Raw genomic sequence first — 27,788 nt, 5'->3', positions numbered from 1 at the left:
TTCATGTTTCTTGCTTCTTTGCAATGTAACATAGAAATCACAAGCACAACTACCCCAACTAGATCATTAAATGGAACTAACATACACTCTCAGAAAAAAATAGTACAATGTTTTACTAAAGATGGTACAAACCTTTGTCACTGAGGCAGTACCTTTTTATGGAACAGAATTGTGTCTTCAGACAAAGAAGAAGTGTCTTCAAGGACATGATTTGCACCTTGGGAAACCAAAATATACCTTTGGTTTTTTAAAACCTGCAGATACAATATTGTACCTTCGTCAAAGGATCAAATCTGATCCATGAAGAGACCACAACAGTGACAAGACGCTTTGTACCTCAACAGTGTCAAATCTGTTCCTTCAAGAACTATTTAAAGGCATTTTGCTGTATCCAAAATCTGTCAATTTGTTTCAGTAAATACAAAACGTCAAATACATTTTTAATCAATGTTTATTTTTTTGTAATCCTTTAAATTCTTTTCCATTTACAATAAAGAATAAAAAATATTTTTAAATAAATCAAAAAATCTATTTTTTGCTAAATATTTCACAACACATTTTACAAAAATGTTACAGAAGCACATTCTCCCATGTATAATACAAAACTTTTTTTTTCTCCAATTTTCACAAAATACCTTTGTAATCACTTAAACGTTAATCTATTTTATTTAATTTTTAAATAGAAATAGAATTATGCAAAATTATTGTAACAAGATATGCACATTATTAGATTAGTTTTACAATACTAAAATGTCTGCATAAACACTTTGCATATGCAGGTTTGCCAGCAACCGCCACAAGGTGTGGATAACAATAATAAAAATGTATTCATCAGTAAATGCTTAACAAATGTCTATTAAAATGCCATAAATGTTTATTTTACAATACTTATAATATTGTTTTACCAGTTGTTTTGTATTATAGAACTTAATAATTAGAGGCCACCTAGGTTAGCCCTTTTTTCAGATATAATATGAATCTTTTGTGTCTCTAGAATGTGTCTGTAAAGTTTCAGCTCAAAACACCTATCAGATTTTTATTATACCTTTTATAAGTTTCTTTTTTATACATTCTTGTACCAGGTGGCGGTTTTGTTGTACTGCGCCTTTAAGGCTAGTCCTCCCCGCCCACCGTTTCACACATGCACTGTTTTACAACATTTTTTCCTTGTAAAACTCTCTCTTCTTAAACATTTGATGATGATTGATGATTCTAGCAAACTGGACAGACCTTTTATTCCCGGTTGCCTTGCACACGTCCTGTCTTGTTGATATGATTATACCAGCCTGATCTCACAAGGAAATGTAAGTATTTCATGTTTTGTCAGTTTAGTGGCTAATTCGTACGAACTCGTACGAGTTCAGTCATACAAAAATGTATGATTTTAAAAAGGAAGCGTGGCACCTAACCCCACCCCTAACCCCAACCAACATTGGGTGATGAGCAAATTTTACTAAACAGTACAATAGATCGAACAAATTCATACGAAATAGCCACTAAATCAAAAAGTTAGGAATTGTTGTGAGATTGTGTTGGATTATACACATGACTACCGGAACATGTTAACACGCAGCTATCAATCAATTTGGTGGGCGGGTGGAATTACACTCCTTTGTCAAGTTTCAATCGGTCTAAAAAAACCACTCCAATTAGTCCACCATTTTTATGCTGTTAAATTGAAAAAAAAAAAGGACTTGTTTATTTCACCCCAATATGACCGTTTATACACTAAACCTACACACATTTCTGTCCAAAGAGCTTGAAAAGTAGATTTTTCACCAGAGGTGCCCTTTAATGTTTATTCATTCATTCATTTTCTTGTCGGCTTAGTCCCTTTATTAATCCGGGGTCGCCACAGCGGAATGAACCGCCAACTTATCCAGCAAGTTTTTCACACAGCGGATGCCCTTCCAGCCGCAACCCATCTCTGGGAAACATCCACACACACACACACACACACACTACCCAATTCACCTGTACCACAGGTCTTTGGACTATGGGGGAAACCAGAGCACCCGGAGGAAACCCACGCGAAGGCAGGGAGAACATGCAAACTCCACACAGAAATGCCAACTGAGCCGAGGTTCGAACCAGCGACCCAGCGACCTTCTTGCTGTGAGGCGACAGCACTACCTACTGCGCCACTGCCTCGCCCCTTTAAAGTTTATGAGTTATTCTTTTTGTAAAACCCTAAAGGAATAGTTTATCCAATTAAAATTCTGTCATTTACTTAACTTCCACTTGCTCCAAACCTGCTTTGCATTTCTTCTGTTGAACACAAAGAAGATATTTTGAAGAAAGTTTGACACCTGTAACTATTGAAATCCATTTGTTTTTATTACAAGTGAAGTAAATGGTTAAAAGTTTTCAGCTTTCCTTAAAATATATTTTCTCATAAAGGGTGAGTAAATAGTGAGTAAAAAAATTTGAAACAAAAACATTAAATATAAACAAAATATAATACATACTGTATATAAAGTAGAAAGCTGTTTAGAATATATCCCTTGAACACAAAGCACTATGTGAAAAGAAATCCAATTCAGTCAGTCAATCAGTTGAGATCAGTGAAGCGAGACATACAGCAGAAGATAATCTGGAGCCCTGGTATAAAAAACACATTTCAAAATGTTCTCTGGAAACTTACCCGTTTCTCGTGAGATCTGAACAAAAGCCTCAACACCGCTCTCTCCGTAATTCCCTTCAGATGCCAGTGTGGAAACATAGTTCCACCCCATGGCGGTCACGATGTCCAGCATGGCTTGGGCCTGGTAGGAGTCCGGCGGTACAACCCGGGAGAAGAAGTCGTACCTGGTGTTATCACTCAGCTCTGGAGCTGTGGATGCATAGCTTATCTGAGGGATCTGTTAAGAGGAACAAAGAACAAACTGTTAAGTGGTACAGATTTAAGAGATCCTTCAGAGCTAAAAATATAGGGAAAAATGAAAGTTTTAACCCCAAAAGAAGAAGACTCTTTTACAAGACTTAATCATTTACTACTGCCTGAAGCAAAATGCAAAATGCACAACCAATTAAAGCAAGCAAAGGTGGAGCGATATATTTTCAACCTCCAAACTGGCTTTAGCCCAAAGCCACAGATGCAAATGACTAACACACCATGAGGTGACGCTAAAGGTGAAACAAGACCAGATAACGAAGACAAATCAGTACGTGCTATGGTAGAAAGAATCGAGGTGAAGCCTGCCAGCAAGCAAGCTAGGTAATGGCTTGTGGTGGCGATTGACGGTGTGATTGATTTCTTCTCAGCCAAAAGGCCAGGCTGTCAGCCGGAGCCCCAGAGGCTGTGCTCATCAGCATTCATCGCAACAACAGAGTGAAGGAGAACCAGCCCGCATTACAAATGACATGGACCGGCTGGTGAATGGGGTACCAGTGCGTTTTCACACACAACCCTGGATCACACGCTTATAAATACAAATGTCACCGATGTGTTGACATGTCTGTCAAACTGATGCAAGTGTGTGACAATTAAATGCTATTTTAGGTGTTATATAAAAAGTGCGCACATTACAGCCTAAATGGCAACTTTTTTTCTCACATTTAAACTAACCTTTTGTCTCATGATTATCAGGTGTGAATTTACGTAAGAAATTTCATTTCCAACATAACACAAAAGATTCTATTTTTGTAGTATGTGTAAGTTTAATGGTAAGAAACTGGGCCTAAAACAACACTGTCTGGCGTTAAGAGACATTTATCATATGGATATTTTTCTTCCTTTCTTGCCTTCTTTAATTTTTTCTGCAGAATATATTTTTATATATTTTAAATATATATATATATATATATATATATATATATATATATATATATATATATATATATATATATATATATATATATATATATATATATATATATATATATGCAGAATACATTTTTATATATTTTAAATATATATATATATATATATATATATATATATATATATATATATATATTTTTTTTTTTTTTTTTTTTTTAAATACATTTTGCTGCTTAAAGATACAACATTGAAATTTGTAAGAACATGAGTTAAATTATTAATAAATATTAAATAATAGCCATTTTAAAAATCAGTTTAATGAAGCTTTAGATTTTTTTAAATAGCATGCCATGAGGGTGTAAACTATTTTATATTCGAGAATACAATGCTTGTGATACAGGAGCAAAGTATGCTTATGTTTTTTTATAAATTTGTTTCTGATATTCTTGAAACTAAAATAAATTAAGCAGTCTACTAAGAGAACACATTTTCTGTACAACAGGTGCACATGTTCTGTTTAACTACAATACAATACTTAAGTTATTGTAATTTAAGTTATTGTAAGTTAACCATAATTAGCTTAAAACAAATTGTTATTCATATGCTTATTTGTGGGCGGCGTTGTGGCGATGTGGCCTCACAGCAAGAAGGTCATTGGTTCGAGCCTCAGCTGGATTAGTTCACGTGGGTTTCCTCTCGGTGCTCCAGTTTCCCCCATAAGTCCAAAGACATATCGTATACAGTAGGTGAATTGGGTAAACTAAATTGTCCGTAGTGTATGAGTGTTTTCCAGTGATGGGTTGCAGCTGGAAGGGCATCATCTGGGTAAAACTTATACTGGATAAGTTGGTGGTTTATTCCTCTGTGGCGAACCCTGATTAATAAAGGGACTAAGCTGAAAAAAATGAATGAATGAATGAATGAATGAATGAATGAATGAATGAATGCTTATTTGTATAATTAAAGGTCTGTGGTTTTTATAGTGTGGCTAATACATATAAAGTACAAAATACACATTACTTAAAAGCCTAATGTATCATATCATACATGAATTTGAACATGATTTCTCAAATATGACTGCTGGACTTTAGCATTTACTTCTGAATTGGCTTTTATTATTTGGTACTGTAATTGAAATGATACAATTGTATCAACAATTTTTTATTTTTTTTATTTATTTTTATTTTTTTAATTCTGGAGTCTGCCGAATTCATTGTATCCAGTAGATTAAGTGGAATCTGCACTACCATTATGTTGTGACATGATTTTAGCGATTTTCAAGGTGCATTTGACTGTACGGAGCAGTGTGGCATGGCAGCATGAAGACATTTTATTCATTTAATCACTGATACTAGCAAGTTGTTAAGAAATTACTTGATTAAATACTCTTTTAGTATAAGTGAACAAAAGGCAACTAGACTAATTGGTTATTAGTTAACCCTACATCCTCTGACTAACTTCAGAGTGTCGAGATAATGTCCTTGAGAAGACAAGGACATTTCACCGTTTGGTCCCTATTAAACGTAAAATTAAGAATATCAGACGCAAGAAAATAAAAATCTAAATAGTGTCACAACTAATAATGTGATCAGCTAAAACCAAACAATAAACTAAAAAATTGGAGTCAGATTAAATTTGGATATGAAAAAATATATAAATAAAGAACACAATTCATTTCAGAAGCGCTAAAAACGCTTGCACACATTTAAACTTCGACCATTCATCGGATTTCGTTGTTGGGTTGAGCGAATGGATTCTTTCAACTTATAAAAGTCATACCACATCAAGTGTAGGATTTAGACTTTATCGTTAAACAGTACTATTTTTAACTTGTGTGGATTCACAAAATCAAAGTTCTAGTTTAAATCTTTAAAGGGTCTAAATCCAAAAATGCTCTATAAAAATGTAAGATTAATTAAAACATGAATTTTATGTGGTTTCATAACACGGTTTTTAAGCTTAAATGCCATCTTCGAATCAAGCGACTGCCATGCGCTCATGAATACTGTTTTTCTCTTCATCAGAGAAAGACATCTTGGACGGTGCATGGAGTAACTTTAAAGATGAGATGGATTCTTTAAAACTATTTAAACTCAAAACTCTCCCCTTAGGGTATGCTCTGGAACATTTAATTCAGCAACTCAAGCAAATGACAGAAACTTTAAGTAGCTCAAGAGAGACAGTCTCTCTGTGTCTGTTCTTTCACACCTCAGCCTACAGTGTTTTGAATTTCGGTGCATGGCATAAAGGTTAGACTCTGAAATGATGCCTGTAGAACTTAATTTCATGCTCATGTTTCCAGTTTAATAAAATATTACAGACCCACAAAAGAGATGAACAGGAGACTAAAAAACCTTTTTGAAAGCGGCCATAAGGGAAATCAAATTCGATACTTTCCATAAAATAATATAATTTTGCTAATGGGGAGAAACAAATTAACCTTCATCAGCACTGTGATACAATTTCTTCGTTCAATACAATTCAGAAATGCATAATAGTGTGCAATTTCCATGCAAATTGTGGATTACATTTGGTTCCAGATTGTTCGATGCATGAACTGTGAATATTTTGCAAGGATTTAAAGGTATTTTCTTAAAATAAAAATGTATTAAGCCAAACAATAATAATAAATAACATAATAATAGCATAAATTAAAATATATTTACATTATTCTAAAAGTCTTTCTGAGAAATTTTAGTCACGCTTTATTTTAGGTACACTCACTATTAAAAAACCTTTAACTATAACTATTAGCTTAATAAACTCCTAATTTGTTGCTTATTAATAGTTATTAAACCTCTAGTTTGAAAAAAGTCCGGAAAGTGGGTGAGTCCAGCTCTGTTTAGGTGGGAGTGTTTCGTGGCGAAAGAGGGAAGGGTTTGCATAAAAATAGGAGTTTCGGTTCGAGCACGCATTGATTTTCACAGAGGCAAAACAACACACAAGCGCAGGGGAGAAAGACCATTTTTACATGTACATCAGTAATTGAATTCCCAAATCATCAATTTGTCAACTTTAACTGCAGTCTGGCACTTTGACTTTCATTCAGGAACATTTCATGCATGCCCCCATGACAAACAAGATATTGGATGCGAGGAACTACTGAAAAAGAAAGTTGTTTTATTGGAATGCTTGACACCACACGCCATATGGGAGAAAAAAAAAAAACCTTTGCATTTTTCGGTAACTTAGATGCAATCGGTCAGCATCGTCAGAAAGCTGTGTGTGTATAGACTATCCTGTCACAAATTGTGGCAAAAATTCTACACCCTGATCATTTTGATTAACGTATTGACATGTTTAAATTCAGAGAGCAAAATTTACCGCATATCTTTCAGGCCATAATATTGGAGTAATATTAACAAACTGTAAACCTAGTAACTAATTTATTTTGACCAAGGTATGTCTTTAAAAACTGAAAGAGTACTTCTGACAATACTAACTAACTTTGCCACTGAATGAAATAAATAAAGGACACTGATCACATACTAAACAAATCTGTAGAGACAGGACAATCAACACAAACTGGAACTGCATCTTTTTTAAAAGAAGAAAAGTGGCAAATATGGATTTTACCATTTCCAGATGCGCAAAGCTCTCGAGAAAAAAAAATGTTCCTTACAAATGTACTTCTGTCGCATTTCAGCTGATCACTGTAATCCACATGTGAGTTCAGCTGTGCTCTCATTGTGTGGAATTAAAAACAAAACCTTCATTGCAGCACATTTATAAATGCAACACTGATGACCCATATCTCCAAACAATTCTTCTTCCACTAGTTTTAATTACGGTTGGCAACACAACTTGGCGTCTCTACACTGTAACAGGTAAGAACAGTCTTCAAAGCTATCTTGCATAATAATGAGGTTGCACTTTTTTTTTCTTTTTTTTTTGTGAAATGTATGTGTCCTATGTGTTTTTAGCAGTGTGGGACACATATTTATGACTGTCAAAAATGTGTTTTGGTGTTTCATAACCCTTTAGGGTAGTAGGTATTGGGTTAGATTATTTATATGTAGCATAAACTAATGCAGAATATGTACGTTTTGAATATCAACAAACAGCCAATATCTTTATAAAAGGCAGAAAATAAGAATAGTGAGCTACCAAATTGTTTCTGAAATTTCTAAAGTTCAAGAACACAAAGATGATTTGATGCGACTGCAACACATGATTGCACATCAGATACAATTGATGGCTGCGCAGATGGCAGGATCATTTTACTGTCTATGGTTTTGATTTTCCAGACTTGCAGTGACTGTGAGGGACATGTCATACATTAATTCTGAGTGCTACTGTCAACTTTAGACATCTCAGGCATCTTGTTTTTGAGAGATGTGGAATGAGCACAAAGAAGCGGAAAAAAATCTTTTGGATTAAAGAAAATTCTCAGGGGATGAACTGTTTTTTGTACTTCATATTACCTAAATAGTCCTATGGCACTCTAACTGAAAACACAACTATAGAGAGATTACAATTGGTTATGCAGATGCATACATACTACAAGTTATAAGTGTCATGTCTCCTTAGTCTTGTGGTCTGCAGTGCCTTGTGTTTGACCTAGATTTCCATTGTTTTGTTTGCCTTTAGTTAATGCCATCAACATCATCTCTTTCTATTTAAATATCTGTTGGTTCAGAATTATCTCCTACGTATTCAAGTTTCTCTTTTAATGTAGTTTATTGTCCAGTCTCATATTTGCAACATCAACACTTGAGATACTGATTTGTTGCTATTATTCACTTTGGATGATTTGATTTGTCATTAAAGGCTTTATTATTATGTTCTTATTCATCCCTTTAGGCCATAAAGGACAGTCAGGATATAGCAGATGTTTTGATGCAATCAGGAAGCAAAGCAAAAAAATTGTTTTATCTAATGCAGTGGTTCACCAACTGTGGGCTTCCTTCTAGTGATATGCGGAGGAATACTTAATAATGAAAGAATAAAAAACAACAACACACTTTTGACCCTTTGATGAGAATGTTCACACTGATGTGTTAAGCACATTGTGAATTGTGCTTTAGTTCATTGTGTCATCAGATGCTAAAAATCAACCCACTTTGGCCCTAAAAGAGACGTGCGGCACTTGCAGAGCAGATACACACTAGCGAAGGGCTTTTTGCAGACCAGTGCTGTTGTGTTGGAATTTCACTTACTGCAAACTCAGGACTCCCCCATGCTGCTTCATCAGTAAAACAATTATCACAAATGTGTTAAATGTGTATTCATAGTTCATTAGCCATAGTTGGCTAATTTATCTGGATGTGATTCAAATGTCGCAGGACACAGAACATAGACTCAAGTAACTTTGCCTTGGCTTGGAGCTAGAATATAGCCTAATAAAGTTAGTCTCTGTGTGCGGTTATCACAAACTCCACGGTTCACTTAATATGAGATCTCAAATCAAGGTAATTCCGCAAGTATAAATGGATAAATCATTTATTAATTGGTCAAGCAGTGTATTTATGCATATAATCGCTCACTTTTCTGACACACATACTGTAAAAATGGAATTCCAAATCATTTATTTTAAAATTCAAGTTAATGTTTAGATTTCAAAGATATACAAATAGGCCATGTGTACATGTAGCTGAATAGTATCATCAGGCTTTATCCATAGCCAATATATTTAAGAAACTGAAAAAGCGCAAACGTCAGATCATGTCAAAACTTCTCTATAGGTCTGCAAAACGCCCTCAGACCTCATGGGGTTAAAGTTATGAGGTGAAATGTGTTTTTCAAAGTTGAAAAACATGCAGATATTTTTGTACGTTCGTTGTTATTTAAATTATTAATACTCTTCAGGACAATTAAAATTAATGATGTTGAATTTTGCAGTCTATACATGAATAGTAAGGCATTTTGTTTACCTGTTCTATTTTTAATCTATGCGAAATAAAGCATGCCATTGTCTATGTTTGCTTCCATAATGAAGTTGTCAAATCAAGAAAAGCTCTTGCCACTGATAGATTACATTTAGATAATACTAATTAACCTCTCTGTAGACCTTTATTTTAAAAAAATTTTGTTGAAAAGTGGACACAAATGACTGCAGAAACAAGGTGCTTGTATTTAATCATTCACTTAGATCATCAGCTTTTTTTGACACAGACAAAAGTCTCACACACCAAAATTGTGCATTTTCCGCACTCTAAGGTTTCCAGCAAGTTGCTATAAGAGTTGTTCAGCTTGCATTAACATCAGCATGAGTTCCCTCAGGACCTTCCTAAGGGTAAAATAAAGTCTGTGGTTAACATTACTCGAAGAAACTTTCCCATTTTGGTCTAAAGCATACATCGCAGGCTGGCGCACCTTAAACATGCATATTAAATCCATTGTGTGCTTTCAAAACTTCCGTGAGACCCAGTGGAAGGTATCATTGCTTCATTTTAACAGGATTTAATTAATTACATCATATCTGGCAGCTAAGCTGTCTGTAAATATGCATCAGGTTCATGGTCTTAATGCCATGCCACAGTGGGAGCCTTGGAGCAGGTTTTGTCTACTGAGGTGATATTTATTTAGCGGTGCTGATGTTTTCTCGGGTTGGCTTCATGCACAGATACTGCTGTTTGATCTGGGGCTCCTAGAGGAAGGTGTGCAAATGTCACAGTTATTTATTTGACAGACAGATGTCATCATTCTCATCTTCCAGTCTGGTCACGAGAAAATGGCACAATAATAACTCATACATATGTAACTAATTCTACGTTTGTTCTACTTGTGTTGATGTAACTTAACAAAATGTGACGTTCAAAAGCAATAATAACCGTTTATAGTCATAGTAGTAGCTAGCATTAGTTACTTTTTTAAAAATGTTTCAAGAAGGATTTATAAGTTGTTATTTTATCATTGCATAACAGCTTCACTTCATTTTAATTTGCAACAGTGAAGGGCACTAACATTTCACTAATTTTCAGCGTTGTAGCTAAATAAAGACCAAATAATGTGCACTATTTTAGGTATTTCTTTCCTACGATGGATGGATGGATGGATGGATGGATGGATGGATGGATGGATGGATGGATGGATGGATGGATGGATGGATGGATGGATGGATGGATGGATGGATGGATAACACAATAGTGCTGTTGTATACTTGATACTGATTGTTTGATCAGAGCGCAGTTATTTTTTTAGATAATGCATAACTACATTTCTAGCCGGGTTTCAAAGGTAAGTGTTGAAAGTTATATATCAATTCACCGTATTTTTCAGTTAATTAAAAAGTCCTTGTAGTCCCTACAACAGCAAACAAACCAAAAACCACCAAAACATTGGCCTAGCACATGTTGTATTCTATGTATCCACAGTCGCCATACTGTAGTATGTGCAGCATCAAGTGGATGATAGTTGATCAGGCACTACAGTTTGGAAAACATGATTTATGGAATAATTGCACATTTTTGCACAAACACTGATAATTTAAGTTTATTGTTTGCATTCATTCTTATGGCCTTGTGATTTAAGGGCACAGTGAGTTTAAAGCATTGAGGTCATTCATTCATTCATTCATTTTTCTTCAGCTTAGTCCCTTTACTTATCAGTGGTTGCCACTGCGAAATGAACTGCCAACTTAGCCAGCATGTGTATTTTTATTCAGCAAATGCCCTTCCAGCCGCAACCCAGCACTGGGAAACAACCACATACTCTCACATTCAAACACTTTAGCCAATTTAGCTCATTCAATTTACTAACTTAGCTTATTCAATTCACCAGTCCAAAACACAGATCTTTGGACTGTGGTGAAAACCTGGAAGAAACCCACGCAATCTCCACATAGAAAATGCCAACTGACCCTGCCAGGGCTTGAATCAGCAACCTCCTTGCAGTGAGGCGACTGTGCTAACCACTGAGCCACTGTGCTGCCCGCATTCAGGTCAAAATAATCTATAATGTTTGTAACTTTTACAAAGATTATTTATTCATTCATTCATTTTCTTGTCGGCTTATTCCCTTTATTTATCCGGGGTCGCCACAGCAGAATGAACCGCCAACTTATCCAGCAAGTTTTTACGCAGCGGATGACCTTCCAGCCTCAACCCATCTCTGGGAAACATCCACACACACATTCACACACACACTCATAAACTACGGACAATTCAGCCTACCCAATTCACCTGTACCGCATGTCTTTGGACTGTGGGGGAAACCGGAGCACCCGGAGGAAACCCACGCGAACGCAGGGAGAACATGCTAACTCAACACACAGAAACGTCAATTGAGCCGAGGCTCGAACCAGGGACCCAGCGACCTTGAAGCTGAATACTGTTAGACTCCCCTGACCAGCATAAACACAAATTCTGAAATTTGTACCTTTTTCTGTATTTATATGCAAATGCACACTCTAACCAACTTGAAGCATCAATCATTACAAAAAAGGAATTATTTTCAAATAGAGCCATTCAATTCATTTTCATTTTCCCATTCATGGATTTTCAATACCATGCAGCCCTGACAAACACAATGTCTGCGACATAACACATCGGTGACAAAACACAATATGGCCTAAGACAATAAAGCCCTTTAAAGTCAGTGATTTTATCTTCACTGGATGTAGCGTGATTTAGCAACTTTATTCTGGATTACAATTTTCTCTTTTCAGGATGTAATAGTTTCCTTGATTACTTTACTTAGGTTCTTTCTCTTAATTTGACTGTTTTGTTGCTTGCAAATATGAACCACTTAGTCATGGTTCATTAGCAATAAATAAATAAGTATTTAAGTAAGTAAATTAGCAAGCAAGCAAGCAAATAAATAAATAAGTAAATAGATACGTGTTAGATAAATGAAAAAGAAAAGTAAGAATAGAAAGAAAGAAAGAAAGAAAGAAAGAAAGAAAGAAAGAAAGAAAGAAAGAAAGAAAGAAAGAAAGAAAGAAAGAAAGAAAGAAAGAAAGAAAGAAAAATTTGAGATGGCTTTAATGGCTTATTTTTTTCACACAATTTACTCAAGATCTAAAATAATGTGTGAACCAAAAATTATTTTGTACCAGTGCATTTACATTTTCATAACTATATGTAAAGATTTAATCAGTAATGTGTTAAAAGGATTTCTTTTGAACATGAAGAAACAAAGCATGATTTAAAATTAAAGCGTAATTGCTATTTTTGCTGTTTGTTCAAAGAACTTATTTAAACTGAACTGAATCAACTCATTTCTAGAGTTTTTTTGGGGGAAAACTTGATTAATTTATGTTCAATTAATTTAAATTTATTAAAACTTAATTAGTGTTGGGACAACATAAAGGAACTGTATGGAACTTTTTTTTTACAGTGCTATGAAACAATTATGACTAGATGTATTCTTTTTTTTAAGTCCCTCCTTGCCTATAGTCAACTGCGTAAATATGCATAATTAAAAGTCAGTGGCCACTCCTACACTGAAATTAGTAGAGAACTCTCAAATATAGTGTTAAAAATATTTATTTATATTTGAGCATATAAGGTTGAGGTTGTTCTCTATTTCAAGTGCAGGCACAATTACATTCACCTCACTATATAATTCCTTAATACTGAGTTTAAAATGTATATGATAAAACCTTATCTTAAGGCCACCGTAATGATGACCAAGCAGTGGATTAAGATACAGTAAGTCTCAACCAAGCAAAGCCGGAGATATGGCATGGACAAGGTTCTCACACACATTGTCATCCTACTGCCTTTCATTCTAAAATTAAACTCCCAGAGTGGCTGAATCCACCAGAAATCCCAAAGTATTTCTGCCTGATTCTCAAGAGTTTGCAATGCAATTCTCACTCTGGCTCGGGCAACCTGTATGTGCAGCGCTCAAACACGCAGCATGTGAGAACTGCCATTTGTGTGCCATTTTCAGCCTCACACCTCTGTCTGAAAGAGCACCGCTCTCAAGAGATTGCTGTCTTAACTGAAGAATAGAATCATGCTTTCGGTCCTGTCTGCGTCTCACACCCCAAGCACATAAAATAGAGCGTGGACCTGCTGTACACATGGCTGATTCTAGCCTTCTGCAGGGGACGGACACTGACTAACCTGAAGTGTCGTTGATGTATTGCAGCCATCGTTAAATTGGCTGCATTGAGACCAGTGAGAGCAAAAGTGACAGAACGGTGGTGTTTGGTCATGAGACAAATATATCTGCTAATGTTCCGCTTGAAAAGATATCACGGCCTTCAAGCTGATAAACACTGTTTGCCTAGGCAGAACGCATCTGAAGTAAATGGAAGTGAAAGCCTGCTTTGGGCAGGATAAGATGAAACAAAGAGATGGCAGAGAACTGAATGTTCAGTACGGGTAAAAGCGTGTTTGCTTCCACTGTTGATAATGTTATAACACCAGAGTTGTGATGCATTTGTTCACACTCTGACTTTCTCAGAGTTTTCAATGTCTTCTCGATCTGTAGTTTTCTGTTCTGTTTTGATGTAGGAACTTTGCTGCAGCACCATGGCAAAGATTATATGTTATAACCGAGGACTATATTCAGGTGTTGAATTAAATCATTTTGCTTACTGCAAATAGAAATATTATCAAATCATTTTTTTAGTTAGATGCTAATAGTCTAATCTGATTTAATAATTTAGCTATGCCAAAAAAGAGCTTTCACCCGAAGATCAGCTGAACGAATTTAAAAATGTTAAAACATGAGCTTATTTCCAAAAAAAAAAAAAAAAAAAAAGTGGAATCCTCCATTAAGGACAATGGTTCTATGCTAAAAAATGGAAACCTTTCCATTGTGCAAAAGGTGCATTACAGTGTGAAAAGATACTTCATATTATGGGTTCTTCACATCTGAAATGTATTAAATACATTTAATGAAACCATTTAGTTTAAGAATTTATCAATGGAAGGCCGTTTAGAAAACCAAAAATAACATTCTATGGTAATGTTGTAAAAATGGCACCTTTATATTTCGGAGTTATAAAAAGTTGCAGAGTCCAGTGTTTTCATGTACACCACTGAAATTCATTATATGAACATAAAGATTTCAGGTTATCACAACTCAAAATAAGGGTGATGTGGTGGCACAGTAGGTAGTGCTGTCGCCTCACAGCAAAAAGGTCGCTGATTCAAGCCTTGGCTGGGTCAGTTGGCATTTCTGTGTGGAGTTTGCACGTTGTCCCTACGTTCACGTGGGTTTCCTCTGGGTGCTCCGGTTTCCCCCACAAGTCCAAAGACATGTGGTACAGGTGAATTGGGTAGGCTAAATTGTCCGTAGTTTGTGTGTGAATGAGTGTGAATGGACGTTTCCCAGTGATGGGTTGCGGCTGGAAAGGCATCCACTGCGTAAAAATGTGCTAGATAAGCTGGCGGTTCATTCCACTGTGGCGACCCCAGATTGATAAAGGGACTAAGTGTGCCCCCGGTCCTATACCACCGAACCTGTTCCGAGAGCAGGGATCAAACCAGCGACCTTCCGCATGGAGTCGGATGTGTCAGGGTTGGTGAGGGGAAATGGGGAAAAAGGAGCGAGGACTCAAGTGCAGGAAAAATGGGAATTTATTAAATAATAAAAATGAAAAAAAAATGCAAAATAAACTACCCCGAGGGGGAAAACATTAACAAAACAAATGCATACACATACAAACAGGACTGGGCAGGCTGGCAAGGATGAGGACTGGAAACACGACAGGACAAGACTTCAAACAACAACATGTGATGACGAACTGGCACAGGACAGCAAATGTGAGGGGTATATAAACTGTAGAAAATTAACACAAGCAGGTGAACACAATTAACTAATAATGGGTTAACAAGGAGGGTGGGACAAGACAATAGACGGGAGAGCGCATGACACAGAGAGACAACACAAGCCATGCGCTCACTTAACAGGACAAGAACATGCAGCCAATGAGAGAACTCATTAACCGCATATTCATGACAACAAACACAACACTGAAGCACACGACAAAAGCACGTAACCACAATGTAAACACCGAGCCACGTGCTTTGAAAAGAGACGCAAGACACGAGCACACGATAGATAAACACCTTACCGTGCGCTCACACATAAGCAACACGCATGCTTCATCTCAGCGCCAACCAAAATTGAAACTAACTAGACGAAGGCGCTGAGAATAAAGCAGCGCGCTGCTGACAGAACAAACACTAGTACAAGAGCGCGCGCGTCTGAGGGACGCAGAGCGTGCGCGGCCACATCAAGTGGCAGCACGCACACTCTGCGTACACCCACGACGGCGCGCGCACACAGAGACAGAAACAAGACCAGACAAGAGTAGTGTCAGAGCTCTGCCACCAAAACAAGAATTTACAAGACCAAAGTGGCAGAACCCTGACAGGATGCTCTAACAAGAAGGCTAAAGACCATGGCCATTAGCATCTGTCTCAATAGGGGAGTGAGATTTACCTGCACAGCACTTACTTACTGGCCTTCATTACATAAGCAGAAAATAAAATGAATGAATAAATGAATGACAACTCAAAATAAATCAACCTTAGGTTTGGACCAACATGAGTTTAAATAATATATTCATGTATTTATTTCTGATCTGTATAGCCCAAGACCCATTAATAATACACTTGAAAAAATCAAGCAACACACAAGCTTAAATCAGCAGCTTCATACTGACCCTGACCAAACAGGTTATCAAAGTACAACACAATAGCACATACTACAAATTCAGTATTATAGATATCTGGTAAAATAAAATAAAAAAATACAATACAATAACAGTAATAATAGCAGAATGAGCACTGAAAGTCAATAGATTACAGTGACTATTGTATAATCATCCTAAATCATCAACTGTTAGGAAAAAAGCACTTAAATTCTAATTACACCAAGTCAAGCAAGAGATAAACATTTATTTTAATTTGCAATTGACAATATGCAAAATATGTAGCATATTGAATTTACTCTCGATATGCTACAAGACAAAATAACAATACTGCAGAGACCCAAGCCAAGAACACAGACCACAAAATCAATCATAAAATCTGCTTCTACATGACAATTCTCTCTTCTTCCTGCTAAACCTCAGTATGCCACTCCATAAGGTTTGTGATCATTTTAACCAATATATCGGTATCACATTTCTTTAAGTCATCATCTTCACTTTCAGTAGCGCTTTGAGAATGAAAAGGCAAATAATACTGTACAAACCTAATAAGAAAATTTCATTGTTGAATACATTCAATGCATTGGTCATGGTTCAGTTCATGCACTCCTACAACTAATGCAGTAAGTCTACATGTGCAATCAATAGAGTTAGGCAAAAAAAAAAAAAAAAAAAACACAGCAGTGCAACAACTTAGAAGCCATTCACAAAGAGGGCATCTTTGCTTCAGAAAATGCCAGATGTACTGCCATGCCATTGTCATGCTAACTTGCTACCATAAACAAAAGCTTTCAGCGCTTTTCCAACAGAGTTCTTCCGATTGGTCCACTGGGTGCCGCTGTGTTAAATAAAAGTTAAAACGTTTTTATCTTTAAACAGTGTCTAAAAACAAGGTGCACATATAAGGTGTGCTTGAGAAAACAGTAGTGTACAATGGCTAAGCATATCAGTCATGTTTACATAAAAAAAAAAAATTCAAGACTCTATCCTGTCTCATGCTCACACAAGTCAATATGAGTTCCTTATTTCACAAACAATACTGAACAGTTGTTGCCTACTGCACCGACTGTTATGGACGAGCCAAAGCAGGCTCATTGTGGATAACCCTCCGTATACATTTCTGAAGAGTGTGAAATCCATTTCAGGAGGAACCTTTTTCTGCAGTTTTTGTTTTGACGAAACCACTAAAAGATACTGTGTACACTTTTTCAGATCTCAAATTTTTTCTTGTGTGCGATTTGCTCCTTCTCATTTCGCATAAATCCACCAGAGGCCGCTGTGTATGTTTTTTCAGATCTCAAATTTCTCTCCCGAGTGCCATTTGCTCCTTCTCTTTTCGCATAAATCCACCAAAAGCCGATGACGACTGACTGAGCGACCATCCACCACCTTCCTTAAACCCATCCGATAGTGTTTTCAAAAGCACTGATTGACCCGCCCACCGCATTCCCTTCGCCCAACTGGCACTGTTTTTAAAAGCAATCCAGTAAAAGGAAAGCCCTTTCACATTTTCAGATCTTACCATTTTGTCACCTTGCTATTTTAGTCTTGTTTATTTTATTTTTTGCCTTTTGCTTGTGTTTAATGTGCTTTCTTTAACTGTTCTTCGAATTTCAATGTCATGGTCAACTCCTCTCTGTGTCTCAAGTCCCCCAACATACGAGTCACTGGGAAAACTGGTAACAGCGGTAAAGCCATCCACAGTGAGGTAAGGAGTCAGCTGATAGCTCAAAAAGAAACAGAAGGAGTCAGTGGTGTCACACCACCCGATAGCATTCGTTTTAAAGACAAAATGCAATCATACTGGCTACATAATTCATGCTCTCCACAATTGTATCAAGCGCTATCTATTCACTATAAGCTTGTGTTGAGATGAACACTGCTTGCGAGTTTAAGCTTATTGAATCTTAAAGGGCATCTATTGTAAAAAAAAATCTACTTTTCAAGCTGTTTGGACAGACGTGTGTGTGGGTATAGTGTATAGACCATCATATTGGGGTGATATAAACACACCTAGTGCTTTTTTTTTTTCAATTTAACAACATGAAAACGGTGGACAAATTGGATCGGTTTTCAGATCAACCGCAACTTGACGTAGGAGTACGGTCCCCCGCCCACCAATATTCATTGACAGGCGCATCATCATATCCTCAGTTTGTTGATTCACGTCTGCCATTTTCAGCGTAAGTCAAAGCAATATCAATAAAGGAACATCCTTGCTCTATTTTTAGATGCAAGGCTCATTGGGCTCAACACAAGATTAATATTCGCCACATTATCACTCTAATCGAAATTATTGGTTGTATCTTTAAATAGGTTTGCAAACATGTGTAATTTTCATTGCGTCTATCTTATACCTCAGCCGTTTGCATTTCTCGTGATCACAGAAGCTCCCTGTGATCTTAATAGGTGAAGCTGGAAAAGTGCAAGCGCTTTGCCTCATGTGCGCATCTCTCCATTGGAAATAAAATAACAAACTTGCCTGCAGGTCGCACACCAGAAGCGATGCAGCACCATACATTTTAGAATTCTAAACATAGGTTTTCATCAGGGTACACAAAACGGCGTTTTAAGTTGGCGGCTGGGAAACCTATGTTTAGAAATCTAAAATGCGTGGCGCGACGATTCGAAAGTTAATTCAGTGTGCATGGTTATTAGTCGCGGCGTACAAGCTCGGCACTTGAAACTGTATAAAAATAAATCCGTAAAATTTACGGTAAAAAAACGGCAGCTGTGGTTGCCAGTACTTTACCGTTAAAAACACGGTACAAACCGGTACGAACAAAAATGTCTAATTTTTACGGTAAACTACTGTATTTTATTAATTTATAGAGGTAATATGTCTGTATTTTGAATGACCAACATCTACACAGTTAGACACGTTAGCACACCTACATTGGAGGTGGTGATGAGGAAGTTACATAATGAGCCAATGCTCATCACAATCAACTTTTCGCACAAGCAGAAAAGAGTATCAGCATATAGAAGGTGCTCAGTGTCATTCACACAGCTACTAAACACCAGCATGGTAATGCGCATAAAATTAAAGTCATGAAATAAACATTGTTTATCAACATTAGATGTAACATAAATCTATAATGTATACATAACTGATGGGGAAACAACTAAAAAAATCCATATTAATGTCAACAAAATGCATAAAAAGTTATGTGCCATGCAAGGAATTCTGGGAAAGTCAATTTACGGTTATTCGCCGTAAATATAAAGGAAACATACTGTTAATCAGGTTACGGATTTGTACTGTAGCATTTTTGCAGTTTTTACCATTGAAATCACGGCATTTTTTTATAGCACACAGTTGGCTGTAAAACTATACAAAGACACAAATGATTTTGTACTCTCTGCTTGGTCTGTGTCTGAGTCGTACATGTATGGCCGAATGCTGATCCACTCACTCCCGCTCCTTCTCTCAATCTGCCTGTCTGTTGTAAACACAGAGTAGGTGAGCTCTTGGCTCCGCTCCCTTGTTATGTTGGGCGGGAAGCGGAAACTAACTTTCATGTGAAGCAACACGACCCTAAAATAGCGAGCTGTGTACATGCCCCCAACATGACACTTTTTAACACATTATAATAAAAAAATCTGAACTGTGTTTTGAACTGAACCTAAACTGGCACACTCAGAAGAACCATAATACTAATATTAAATCTTAAAAAAAGGGGTAAACTATGTGCCCTTTAAAGTTAATCCACAATTATTGTTTTTCTGATGTTTTAGGAGAGGGCTAAGCTTAACCTTTGAAAGTTTAATACAGATTTTCAGAATTTTTTTTCTGTATCTGATTGTAACAAGACCCTATAGGAGAAGAAAAAACAAGCAATGGGTATCTGTTGTTTATTTTGTTGAATCAAACCCATATTGAACCATGATCCTAAAATGATATATGCTGAACCATGACATCTGTGTACCATTAACTGCACATTTGTTCTGATGAAGCTACAATTTTGTGCATTGTAAGTATTTTAACCTCAAACATAATACTGAATAGCACACTGGCATAAAAGTATTTAGCATGTGGAATATTAGTATGTTAGCCAACACATCAAAATATGTAGTTTTAAGCACAGCTGTGACTGAAACAACAGTTGCTATATCACAATACAAAAAAAATAAAAAAATTGGTTGAGACAAGAATAGCAATAACAGCAGCATAGATGGAAGAAAATTCATGCTCATAACAGACATAGTTCAGGGCAGACAACAAACAATCGACCATCTAACAAGCCAAGGTCAAAAGTTGACAGCCCAAGTCATAAAACCAAATAACAGCAGGTAAAAACATGGCAAGGAGAGGCTAAATGCTCATAGTTGTTGGCCTCGACAAAACAAGACTTGATTCAGATGAGTGAGACCTCCAGTGGCAGGATTAATTTGTGACATGAAGGATTTTTTTTTTTTACATTTATATATGAACATTCACAAATTAACATTTACTCCCCCTCAAATGTTTTCAAACCTTTTATTTTTCTTTCCTCTGTTGAAAACAAAACAAGATTTTTTGAAGAAAGTTGAAAACTCTAAACCATTGACCTATGGTTTATTTTAGTATTTCAAAAATAAATACTATGGCAGTCAATGACTTAACTACTGAACATTTACAAAATATCTTCTTTTGAGAAGAAATATATGAAGATTTGAAACAAGTTATGTTATGTAATTGATAAAATAGTTTTAATTTGTGGATGAACTATCCATTAAAACATGCCCTTTAAATAAATTTAAGTTACATTTCATCTAATAATAAAATTTTATAAATATTTTTAAATATATTTGAAATATGCTATAAATGCACATTCAATGCACACAATACTTTTTTTCAGGGGGCATTATTGTTTCTTAATGTTCAAAATTTAGGATTTTGTAATGTACTGCTTACATTTAACTATAAAAAAGAACAATGTATTGTTTTTTATAGCTGTGCTGATAGGATTCATTTCTAAAATGTTTTACTAAAAACATTGTGTCATAAAATGCCTGTATGTCAAAGTAAAAAAAAAAAGTGTTGTTGTTTTTTTTAACCACTCTATGTTGCATTATAAATCATAAGTATTTTTAAGTCAACACACAAGGTGTGTTCATTATTTGGAAAATCTCTTATCTCGTTATTAATTTTGTGACAGCACTGCCACAGGAAGAGATGTTTGTTCACCTGAAAAGATTTTAGACATCAAACAGAATCACTCCAGATAACAGCATCCTTCCCCCCAAAAAAAGATGATACAATGCTTTAATTACTGAAGATAGTGCCGCTTATTCTAATTCTGATACCCCAAATGAGTGAATTTGTTTAAGTGGATTATAATGAGGCAAAGGCCTTGAGGACAAGCACATCTCACTCAGATTCTGTCAGCATGAAGAAGCAAACAGGATTTGTGCTCTCAAAGGCAATTCTGTCGATTTAGAGATGGCATTAGCATAAGTCACCCTCTGGGCAAGTACAGAGAAATTTGGAGTAGAGCTGCAATAGTCAAACTTTATTTTTTGGGGGCTGACTGAAATAGGAAATTTGCAATTAGTGTTCGGTAAAAGATGCAGATACACAGGATGGTAACATCCTGAGGGTTCTGAGTTAGCAGACAGTTAATGGGAATGATGGCAAGACTGTTTGCAGCCAGGTTGGCTACGAGCTATTAACAGCATTATAATTTGATATTTCAGTCATCTGAATAGCTTTCTACTTGTTTGAAAACAAAGCAGAATTATTAGTTACACAACAGTTGGAGGAGAAGAACTAGCCTATTTGTATTAGATTTGTCAATAGTTAGTAATTAATAGTAATTAATCTAGATATATTTAATTAAAAGAAGAATGTAAAAATAAAGACCAACACAGAGTCTTAATTAATTTACAGAAACAGAAAATAAGTGCATTTCTGAAGACAATTCTGTCTACAATTGTGTATAAAATCATAGAGAATAGAAACTGGAACTTAATTACATCTTATTATCTAAATTGTAGCAAGGTCGCAGTTGATTTGATTTAGCTAGTGTGCAATGAAAATGATCAAAATAGGCCAATTGTGAAGGCATTTATAATGGTATAAAAATTTATATTTAAAATAAATAATGCTGCCAAACGCGAAAACAAACGGTCAGACTTTGATTGAAGCTTACCAATTTTTTTTCTTGCACATATTAATTGATCACCTAAAGAATAATAATGTGCGCTATCAAAATAAGCAATTTTTCTAAATAAGTCTAAATCTAAATAAGTAAATTTAGATTTCACACAGACTTTAGCAAAAATTCTATAATAAACTAATGACAAACCATGATAGAACTGACAAACAAAATCACAGGCTTTTGATTATTTAATGCAGAATAAAACTAAGCATCAAGACTATGCTACCTTTAATGACTCACTGATTTGGTTCAGGTGTTAATTGCATCCTCAGTAAAGACCACCTATTTTGACTCCAACCTACAGATTTACATTACATTAGCTCTCTCCTCTGAGCATTTAAGGCGTTGTGTGCTGCTGAAAAGCTCTAATCCTCACAGCAGTGGCAGTATAATTCCTACAATCAAAGCACAACAAAAGAAGAAAAATGCACACTTAAAAAATATGAATACTTGATTATAGACACTGGTGTCCTCGTGACTACAGCAATTTCTTGCATGGTTCAAGCAGATGTTAGATGGTTTAGGTCTGCCTACCAATTTTTCAGCTTTAAAAAATGCTGTTTGTCACATGAGGCCCATTCAACGTGATCTAATGAAACATGCTGACCACAGGAAACTAATGCAATAGAATTTAATGTAAACTTTTTGATCTCTGCAATTTTTTCATGCTAAAGTGCGACACTCTGAAAATGTATGCCAACATCTATCTGGAGGTAATATGCATTATTTTTAAACATTTTAAAGCCTTGTATATTGTTTGTTTCGTGGTGGTTTCTTCTAAACATGCCAACTACTATGCATATTGTTCCTTATCATTTTGCAAATGCCTCACTAAAATTTCTACAAACTAGTAAAGCTGATCTGAGTTAAGTAAAATAAAACATGTTCAGTGATTCTCCACTTGGGGACCCCCAGTGGAGAACCACTGAATTTTTAAAATGTTTCAAAATAGTTATGATGAAACGAATCCCCGTTTACTGAAATCACATGACATTGCCAATTTGATATGCACTCTGATCCACAGAATCAAAACAAAAGATTTGTAAAGGTTTTGAAGCATTGCATCGGAAACAGCAATTACTAAGTAAAAAACATACTACTGTATGTCAATACAAACTGTATATATATTTTTTTTGTCGGGTAGTAGATGACTTCAGTGCAGTAGATGATGATAATGCAAATTTTCGTTGTATACCAACCACCATTAAAATGAAAAACGTTTTTGTTTTTTTAAAGCACAGTAACGGGATTCATAAAGCATCTACTTTTCAAAACTAATTAATGATAGAACTTAATACATAAATACAATAAACATAAGACACAAAGCAATACATGAGAGAGAAAAAAGACAAGTAATAAAGAAAAACAGGGTAAAAGATAAATTAAATAAATGTATAAAAGTATGAATATTTAAGATATTTAAATAAGTTAATTATTAAAATGTTAGGTGTGTACAAAAAGAGAAATTCTAAATTAAAAGGAATCCCTATGATAACATAGAAGAAGACGCAGCACGTGGATGCAAACACGACAGGAACAGGAAGGTTAAATTGCAAAATAAAGGATTCGAACAAAGACCCAAAAACATGTTACAAATAGCCAGCAAAAAAATGGTTACAAAAATCTAAATTACTTTGATACTCAGAGATACTAAATCCTGAGAGCAAAAAAGTTATAGATTTAAATATTTAGATATTTGAAGCTACAATAATAGGACAATTTTTAACTACACTTACCAGCCACTTTATTAGGTACATCTTACTAGTACCAGGTTGGACAGCCTTTTGCCTTCAGTACTGCCTTAATCCTTTGTGGTATAAATTCAACAAGGTACTGAAAATATTCCACAGACATTTTTGTCCATATTCACAAGATAAAGAAGAAGAGATAATATCCAATGGGCTGCAGTTCTGTGTGTGCAAATGCCTGCTTGATGCCAGAGGATATTGGCAAGACTGGTTTGACCTGAAAGGCAACATTAACTCAAATAACCACTCGTTATAACCAAGGGATGCAGAAGAACATCTCTGAATGCACAGCACGCCAAACTTAAGGTGGATGAGCTACAGCAGCAGACCACAAGACCACAAGACCACACTGGGTGCCACACCTTTCAGCTGAGAACAGGAAACTGAGGCTAAAATTTGCACAGGCTCAACAAAATTGGTCAACAGAAGATTGAAAAAATGTTTAGTTTGATGAGTCTCAGTTTTTGCTGCAACATTCGGATGGTAGGGTCCAACACAATCTCACGGCAATTCGTAACTTTTTCATTTAGTGGCTAATTCGTATGAATTCGTACGATCTAATTCGTACAATTTAGTACGATTTGCTTATCCCCTTTTTAAAATCGTACCATTTCGAGCAACTGAACTCGTACGAATTCGTACAAATTAGCCACTAAACTGGCAAAACGTAAAATACTTACGTTTTCTCGTGAGATCAGGCTGTAGGGTCAGAATTTGGCATTAACAACATAAAAAGACTGGATCCATCCTGCCTTGTATCAGTGATTCAGGCTAGTGGTGCTGGTGTGGGGGATTATTTCTTGGCACATTTTGAGCCTATTGGTACCAACTGAGAATTGTGTCAACGCCACAGCCTACCTGAGTATTGTTGCTGACCATGTACATCCCTTTATGACCACAGTGTACACATCTTCTGATGGCTTCTCCTGACTTTTAGCATGTTAACACGCCATGTCATAAAGCACCAATCATCTCAAACTGATTTCACTGGTTCACTATATTACACTGTACAATGGCCTCCACAGTCACCAGATCTAATTCAATAGAGCACTTTTGGGATTTGGTGAAGGAGCACTCGACAAATCTGCAGCAACTGTGTGATGCTATCATGTCAATATAAACCAAAACCTCTGAGAAATATTTCCAGCACCTTATTGAATCTATGCCACGATGAAATAGGGCAGTTCTGAATGCAAAATGCAGTTCAACCTGGTACTAGTAAGGTATACCTAATAAAGTAGCCAGTGAGTGTATATAGGTTGTCACACTTGTACCATTGCAAATTACATAGTGCTGTGCCACCTACCACTGGATAAGGTATTGGAATAAGACAGGTGTCCAAAAAGGGATATGCTGACCCTCTTATGTGAAGCCCTGACTCACATAAGCCCTGATTTCGGAAGCCTTGTGAATCTCTTTTTATAGAGGAAATGGGATGAAGTACATCCCCCAGTCTCAGAAAGAGGTAAGCGGTCTTTGTGATTAGCAATTCTATGTAGGACTCTGTGCACATACTGGTTCTTTGATCACAGGCCTTTGAAAGATGTGCAGAGAAACAGCTGATGGTGAATGTAGAATCAACCCTGAGATGAAAATGAACTGGTTGCATTATCTTCAGCCAAGTGCACAGAATGTGCAAGAGCGTTCTTCGAGCTCTGTCAGAGAGCTACCTGTGATATTTGGCTGGCATTTATAAATGTAGCCTCTGGTTAAAGTAAAAAAAAATATATATATATATACATATACAAAATAATTAAATGATAATAAATGAGTCAAAGCCAGAAAATACAAGGAGGAAACATGTGGCAATTAAAGAAAGCCGCCTCCATCCCAAACAAACGTGCTTATGTAAGACATTAAGTGTAATAGATGTCCCATTCATCACAAACCTGCAAATTAGCAGCACTTTTTTATGACTGTGGTTGAAATGAGCAATACTCAGATAGAAGCCACAAAGATTTAAGCATGATCTTGGTACATTCGAACCAAAAACACATTTTAGAGAAACATTTAAGCCAGATTTCAACAACCTTACACCTGTATGTGACTAAATAAATAGTTAAAGTAAGGCTAATCATTTGAAACTGAAGCTGACTACAATACAAGACAATAATAAAGGTAGCCAAGTTCATTATTCAAGAGTCGCTGCTGTTCTTTTTAAGAATTTTATTTCATATAGTCCAGAGATGGCAACCTTGGTCCTACGGGTCACTATAATCCAGCTTTTATCTCCAACCTTAACCAAAGACACCTCCCTATAGCTTTCTAGTGTTATTGAAGATACTGGACACTTGCTCAGCTAAGTTTGATTCTGGTCAGAGGAACTAAACTTAATTAGGGTCAAAACTCTGCTGGACAATGAAGTTACCCAAACCAAAGTTGCCCATCCCTAGGGTTTTAAAAGAAACTTTGAACTATAGAGAAATCGTGAAATTAAAATGTGGTGATGCATATCACTAATGTAGACGATATGATTTGCAATATTGAGCTTGTTTTATCCAATAATTAGCTTACTGTTTTTAAGATACAATTCACCAAAAAAAATAAATAAATCTATCTTCAAAATGCACGTAAGCTGATGCACCTAAGTTTATCTTTCACACACACACACACACACACACACACACACACACACACACACACACACACACACACACACACACATTTGCCTGCATTCGTTTTTTAAATTTCAAAGTGTGCCACCCACTGACTTCACCAACAGTGGCTGGAACAGCCACTAGTGGTTTATTCTTTCTTAGGCCCCGTTTACACTAGTGCGTTTTAGTTTTAAAACGGCGTTGTAGAATGAAAACGATCCGCGTCCACACTCGCGTTTTACCCAGCGTTCTGAACAGCTCTCCGTCCACACCAAAACGCTGAAAACGCACATCACGTGACCACACACACACTCTCGGGCAAGCGCTCCAGCATTTCTACCCAGATGAGAGCTCTGCTTGTCGGACTGCTCATCAAGCATCTCCCGCTGGATCTAATCTCACTATATTTGCTAAACGTGATATTTCATTCATGTTGTTGTCTTTATCTAACGACATAGGCCAATTCCCTGACTTTGGTCATTGGAATCTATTAAGTTACTTGTTCACGGGTAACATGTTTTGGTTAAGCGCAAAGATAAGTTAATGATTAATCCAGGTACATTGACTGATCGCTTGCCTTTATTTCCTACAATGTATAAACTTATTGTATGTTATACTTTTATAATTATCGATTATTAAAACTGTTATTCAGCAAAAGAGAGGGTGCGTTTCGTATTTTCACTGAAATTGAAAGGAGGCAGTTGTTATCGGCTCCGTTTTGTTATAAATATCCACACAGTGAAGATGACGCTCATATATGCAGCACGACGCCTCAACATTTCTGCTGTCTGTTAAGTTGCTAATATTAAAAAGAAAATAGGCAGTTCCTTAAATCATGTTTACATTTTATTGTTGAGAAAGTGAAACAACGTAGCCAGGGTGATGTGAATGAAGTTATAAAGTACACTGTTCCCTTTGAAGATTTACCCGTGTTCTCGGTATGTTTTCCATATCAAACTGAGAAGGGGGAGACTGCAGCCT

General features: G+C 36.1%; 1 protein-coding gene across 2 annotated transcripts in view; it reads right to left on the bottom strand.

Annotated features, from left to right (window-relative positions):
* grm8b (glutamate receptor, metabotropic 8b) overlaps positions 1-27,788 on the bottom strand; it is a 316,204-nt gene that overhangs the window by 224,799 nt on the left and 63,617 nt on the right. For both annotated transcript variants that reach the window (XM_001922020.7, NM_001287539.1), the window contains one exon: positions 2,645-2,861. In XM_001922020.7, the coding sequence (XP_001922055.2) occupies positions 2,645-2,861 (217 nt within the window). The remainder of the gene's footprint in view (positions 1-2,644; positions 2,862-27,788) is intronic.

The sequence above is a fragment of the Danio rerio genome, chromosome 25, assembly GCF_049306965.1.
Source record: "Danio rerio strain Tuebingen ecotype United States chromosome 25, GRCz12tu, whole genome shotgun sequence".
Classification (NCBI taxonomy): Eukaryota; Metazoa; Chordata; class Actinopteri; order Cypriniformes; family Danionidae; genus Danio; species Danio rerio.
The sequence above is the reverse complement of the archived record's forward strand: the minus strand, read 5'-3'. Positions and strand labels throughout refer to the sequence as shown.